A 5,981-nucleotide genomic window follows, 5' to 3' on the forward strand; every position below is an offset into this window, starting at 1 on the left:
GTTTACCATGACTATCCTCCCCATACTGTAAAATACTCCTCAGGAGGCAGCACTTTGAGGCACTGTGAGTGAAAAGAGTATCTCTTGTCTGGAATTCCTCCAAGCCTCTTTTTATACTTTAGCTCTCTATCTATAGAATTTTCAAGATGTGTATTTTCTAACTTTTGTTATAATAATTAATGTACATGTCCTAAAAATTCTTGTTTTTTAAAATTCAACTTGATATAAAGTCCCACCTCATATTCCCCAAGGTATTTAATGACTTGTCTTATAAATATCCGTAAAAAATGTTTGTCACTGAACAATACAGAATGGATAAAGCAAAGATTACCTTTTTATATCTGAGGTTTATTACTGAGTATCCCTTAATCAGAAATATCAAAGTAAACTTGGAACCAATATTTAGGTACGAGACAATTTATATTACAGTCCTCAATAATTGTTAAATGAAATTTATAGACCTCTGCATGAACGTCTACGGAGAAACAAAAGAATACATTGACCACTTGAGAATTTGCAGAATCCTGTGAGGACCGCAACTGCTCAGTGTGCGCTCCAGGACGTGGTGATGCTCCATGGTGCTTCTGAATTCACAGTTGAATCTCTAGACTCTTCAGAGATTTATCCCCAAAGGCAAAGAATAATAAATGATAAGCTATATAATCACAATGACTTTAGAATTGTTACTGAAAGATGAGTGAGTTCTTATTCTGAGAGGTAAGAAATTTTTTTTTTTTTTTTTTTTTTGTGAATGAATCTGAAGTATTGATTTTCATTTACCATCTGAGAACACATTACTCTCTAAGGCTGTCTGTACTCAAAAGCCAAGGGTGGGAAAGAGGGCACAGGTAATCAAGCAATCAACCAGCTAGTAAGAATCTTTGGCTAAATGACTCTGTTTCCACAATCAGTTTCATGTGAATAAAAAGGGACAATCCAAGCTACCGGGATTCCATATGACCAGAAGCTCAGGATCGTTCAACAGTATCTAAACAAGATATTTACCCTTAAAAAAGAAAAAAAAAAAAAAATCACTGCCATGGAGTGAATTCTGAAATGCATTTGGTATTTATTGTTAGTAAATAGCTTGGCAGAAAAACTTACTTTGTTTAGGGATCTGAATGCTTTTAACAGTGGACAAAGCTCAGAATGTAAAGCCCCCAAATTTGGACATGGGAGCCAACATAGCCCCTAGCTGAGTGATCCTGGGTAAACTTTTTAAATATTTAGATTTTACTTTATTCAGCTATACACAGGCAGGTGCGGCTTAAAACATTTGACAGCATATAGTCCACGGTCCTGTGAAAAAAAAAATTTTTTTTTCTTTAAAGTGTAAGCAGCTCTCCTTTTATCATTTCCCCGTAATGGTTTTAAGGAAACCCTGGTGGTGTGGTGGTTAAGAGTTACAGCTGCTAACCAAAAGGTTGGCAGTTTGAATCCACCAGGCGCTGCTTGCAAACTCTATAGGGCAATTCTACTCTGTCCTATAGAGTCCATATGACTCCGAATCAACTTGCCCGCAACAGATTTGTTTTTAATGGTTTAAATGGAGTTCCAGTAGCCTAGTGGTTAGGAGCTCCGCTACTAACCAAAGTGTCAGCAGTTCAAATCCACCAGCTGCTCCTTGGAAACCCTATAGAGCAGTTCTACTCAGTCCTGTAGGCTCGTTTTGAGTCAGAATTGATTGCCCACAAGAATTTTTTTTCAGTGGTTTTAAAGACTCCCAAGCCCAGACTCTTGCAGCACTGGACCACGGGTGGGATACAGGCAGGCGAGTCAGAGGACACGGTTCTGGGCATGGGGTCTTGGGCTTTGTCAGGTGGTGGCTGCAGCTGGGGCTGCAGGGGACCTGGCTGCTCCTGCAGTTCAGGCTGGCAGAACATCGGGTGGGGCTGGCCTCGCTCTGCCCTCTCCCCCCTCACTTCCTCACTTCCTCTCCATGGCCACCCATTCCTCTGGCCTTCACCCTCAGCTCCGCCAGCAGCAGCAGTGGCAATAGCAGTGACAAGGGCGACTGGAAGCTGACTCCCATAGGGTTTTTAATATGGTGCTAATATAACAGAAACCCCGGTGGTGTGGTGGTGAAGTGCTACGGCTGCTAATCTAAAGGTCAGCAGCTGAAATCCGCCAGGCGCTCCTTGGAAACTCTATGGGGCAGTTCTACTCTGTCCTGTGGGGTCGCTATGAGTCGGAATCCACTCGACGGTAAAGGGCTTGTTATGATAATGTCCACATCACATAACATCCTATTTCACAGAACATATGATTGACCAATGCATATCTTTATTATGTTAAAAATTATATAATTTTATTCTACAATGCTTCAATTAGAAAACATTATTAGAGTAGGGAATGATTTTGTTCGAATAAATGCACTTTAGTTATGTCCTGATTATTAACCATAAAGTGTTTTGCGTAGTAATTAGATTGATATTTCAAACTATAGGTAGTCCCCAATTTATGAGTTACGGATGAAGCACACGTAGGACCGTCCGTTTTTGTTTTATATCTTACCGTCTATAATATGTCCTACATACAATGTTGCAGCACGTAATTTGCTGCTTTGTCATTCTCAGAAGTTCTCTCAAGGTTGTTCAATGTTATGACTTACCGTTCAAAACACAGCTGTATTGACAGCTATGAAAACTAAAAAAAATGCATTTGACTTGCGTCAGAACCGATTTACACTGGATTTCTCAGACCGGAAACAGGTCTAAGTCGGGGACTACCTGTGCTTGATAAAACGATAATATTTTAATTACAAATATTTAAAAACTTAGTAAATTAACAAAAGGTGACTGCATTCATCTCTAATTTGAAATTCCCTTCTGGTACCATTATCAAAAGCAATTGCACCTCTATTCTTTTTACATAATCTCATTTAACCAATAAACCAAAAACCAAACCCATTGCTGTCCAGTAGATTCTGACTCATAGCGACCCTATAAGACAGAGTAGAACTGCCTCATAGCGTTACGGAGAAGCAGCTGGTGGATTTGAACTGCCAACCTTTTGGTTAGCACCCTGGCTCTTAACCACTGCACCACCAAGGCTTCATAGTGACCCACAGACATTGTAAAATATATAACTCACTAGCCTACTTTCTCATATATTAGCTGTCAAAAAGCTTAAAGGATAATCCAATATCCACCTATTGGCAAGTGTATTGGATACTGAGGTAAGTATTATTTAACTTCATTTATAGTAAAGTTACTAAAGAAATGTCAGACTTGCTGGCAATCACATTTTGACTCCACACTTGCTATGTAACCTTGTGCAAGTTACATAATCTCTTTCACTCATTTGCCTCATCTACAAAATAATAATGAGAGCACTTAATATTATTTTATAGAAAATAAAATGGAACTATGTATGGTGGTGCAGTGGTTAAGAACTACAGCTGCTAACCAAAAACCTGGCAGTTGAATTTCACCAGCTGATCCTTGGAAACCCTATAGAGCAGTTCTACTCTGTCCTGTAGGGTCACTATGAGTGAGAATCAATTAGGCAGTAACAGGTTTATTTTTGTATTGGATATGTGTATATATGGATATGTGTATATCTAGGTATTTCATATATATATATATATACATATATATATAATCCTAGCCCTATTCTCATCATTCTCTAAGTTTGTAATAAATAATATATTTTCTCAAGCTTTCAATATAAAACTTATATTTTTCTTTGTATTATACTCACCATTTCTTTTTGTTATTTTAATCAGTTTCTACTTTTTAGATTTAAAAACCACTTTAAATGCATTTTTGGAAAAATATAATATAAAAAGGAAAATCATCATACATTGAATTTTCTGACGTTTTTGCCAATAACAGTAAATGTAAATAAATGTAATTGCATATTGAGTAAATACAAATATATACTTATCATTACATATTAATATGCAATGACACTTGAACAATATCGTTATGTATAATGACTTTCCATGTGTGTATTACAGAAAATGGAGCCATGAAATTTATACCTTGTTTAATTTTTTTTTTTAATGTAATTTTTTCATCACAGATCTTTTCTCATTCCAGCTACATTGTCTCATGGATTTCCTGGTGGATGGGAACCACACTGCAGTGACAGAGTTCATTTTATTGGGCTTAACAGAAGATCCTACCCTTCGGGTCGTCCTCTTCATGGTCATCCTGTGCCTCTATCTGGTGACCATATCTGGCAATCTCAGCACAATCATCCTGATCAGAATCTCTTCTCAGCTCCATCGTCCTATGTATTTTTTCCTGAGCCACTTGGCTTTGGCTGACATAGGCTATTCATCCTCTGTCACACCAAATATGCTTGCAAACTTCCTGGTGGAGACAAATACAATCTCCTATCTTGGATGTGGGATCCAACTTGGATCAGCTGTTTTCTTTGGGTCAGTTGATTGCTGTCTTCTGGCTGCCATGGCCTATGATCGCTTTGTAGCAATCTGCAGCCCACTGCTTTATTCAACTAAAATGTCCAAACGAGTCTGTGATCAGTTATTACTTATGGCTTATGTAGGTGGTTTTCTTGATGCTTCCTCCTTTACCATTTCCTTCTTTTCTTTATTCTTCTGTGGACCTAATTGTGTCAATCATTTTTTCTGTGATTTTGCTCCTCTAGTTGAACTTTCCTGTTCTGATGTCAGTATCCCTGCAGTGCTCCCCTCATTTTCTGCTGGCTCCATCATTGTGGTCACAGTGATTGTCATAGCTGTCTCCTACATCTACATCCTCATCACCATCCTGAAGATGCACTCCACTGAGGGCCGCCACAAGGCCTTCTCCACCTGCACCTCCCACCTCACTGCAGTCACTCTGTTCTATGGGACCGTTACATTCACTCATGTGATGCCCAAGTCCAGCTACTCTACTGACCAGAACAAGGTCGTGTCTGTGTTCTACATGGTTTTGATCCCCATGTTGAACCCCCTCATCTACAGTCTCAGGAGTAATGAGATTAAGGCTGCTCTGAAGCAGCAGCTTGGTAGAAAAATATTTTCTTAGCAAAACCTCTTATTTTGTAGCGTTTGATGTAATAATATACTATTAATGTAATATTAAAAGAAATTTGATTCCTGTGGGCCAAATATATCTGCATATAATTAGCCAGTATGAGGCTTCATAGTATACAAGGGGTTGGATCTTCAGATGGTAAATCAAAGAAAATAGTGAGTTAACTTTAATAAATTAAATTAAATTTAGAAATAAGAAACACAAATTGATTCACAGGAAAAAAATCTTAATCTGCTGAAAATCTTTTTTAAGTTTTATTCATAGATTATTTTTCAAAACCAGTTCTAAGTCATAAATCAAGTTTATCAGGCCTCCAGGTCTTTAATGCTGTGTTCATTTTCAACAGCTGATTATGCTGACGTGAGCCTGATAACCATAGTTATGCCCTGACTGAGTACATTCTGAAGGGAAATAACAAATTGGAACAAGATAGTAAAATTGCTAAAGACATGGTGCTTATAGAAAGCTTATCTGTAGGGGTTGGTATCCGTGCACTTATAAAATTCTAGCCTATGTTTCCGGGTTCTGACTATGGTCTTGGATATAAGGGGTCCCCAGAGTCTAAGAGCATGAGTCCATGCTGACTAACTTGTGAACTGCTCAGTCAGATCAGAAGAGATGACTTCCTCTGAGGGAATAAACAGGGTTCCAGACTCATCAGTGACTGAGCAGAGCAAAAGCAAAAAGGATTTCCAGGAGAATCTGGCAAGCTGGATGACATTGAGTCTGTAAGGAAGAAACTTTTGGGGGAATTTATGATCAGGCCCATATCCTGCTCGTAAAACTCCAGGGGCCTGGACTGTTTCTCAGCTAAAATAGTGCCTGCCCCTCTGGACAGGCTAAATTAACCTCTATATGCTGATGCTTGCTACATTTATTTCTGTTTCCTGTCCCCATTTAATGATTCAGACACAAATTGTACCTTTTTGTAAACAGAAATAAAGGGCATGTCTTACTGAGGGTTCTGTAGAG

General features: G+C 38.5%; 1 protein-coding gene across 1 annotated transcript; it reads left to right on the forward strand.

The window, feature by feature from the left end:
* Positions 1–4,055: 4,055 nt before the first annotated feature.
* LOC135231947 (olfactory receptor 5P76-like) lies at positions 4,056–5,000 on the forward strand. The gene has a single exon (XM_064289180.1). It carries the CDS (start codon positions 4,056–4,058, stop codon positions 4,998–5,000), a length of 945 nt encoding a protein of 314 aa, XP_064145250.1.
* Positions 5,001–5,981: the final 981 nt, after the last annotated feature.

Source organism: Loxodonta africana, chromosome 7 (assembly GCF_030014295.1).
Source record: "Loxodonta africana isolate mLoxAfr1 chromosome 7, mLoxAfr1.hap2, whole genome shotgun sequence".
Classification (NCBI taxonomy): domain Eukaryota; kingdom Metazoa; phylum Chordata; class Mammalia; order Proboscidea; family Elephantidae; genus Loxodonta; species Loxodonta africana.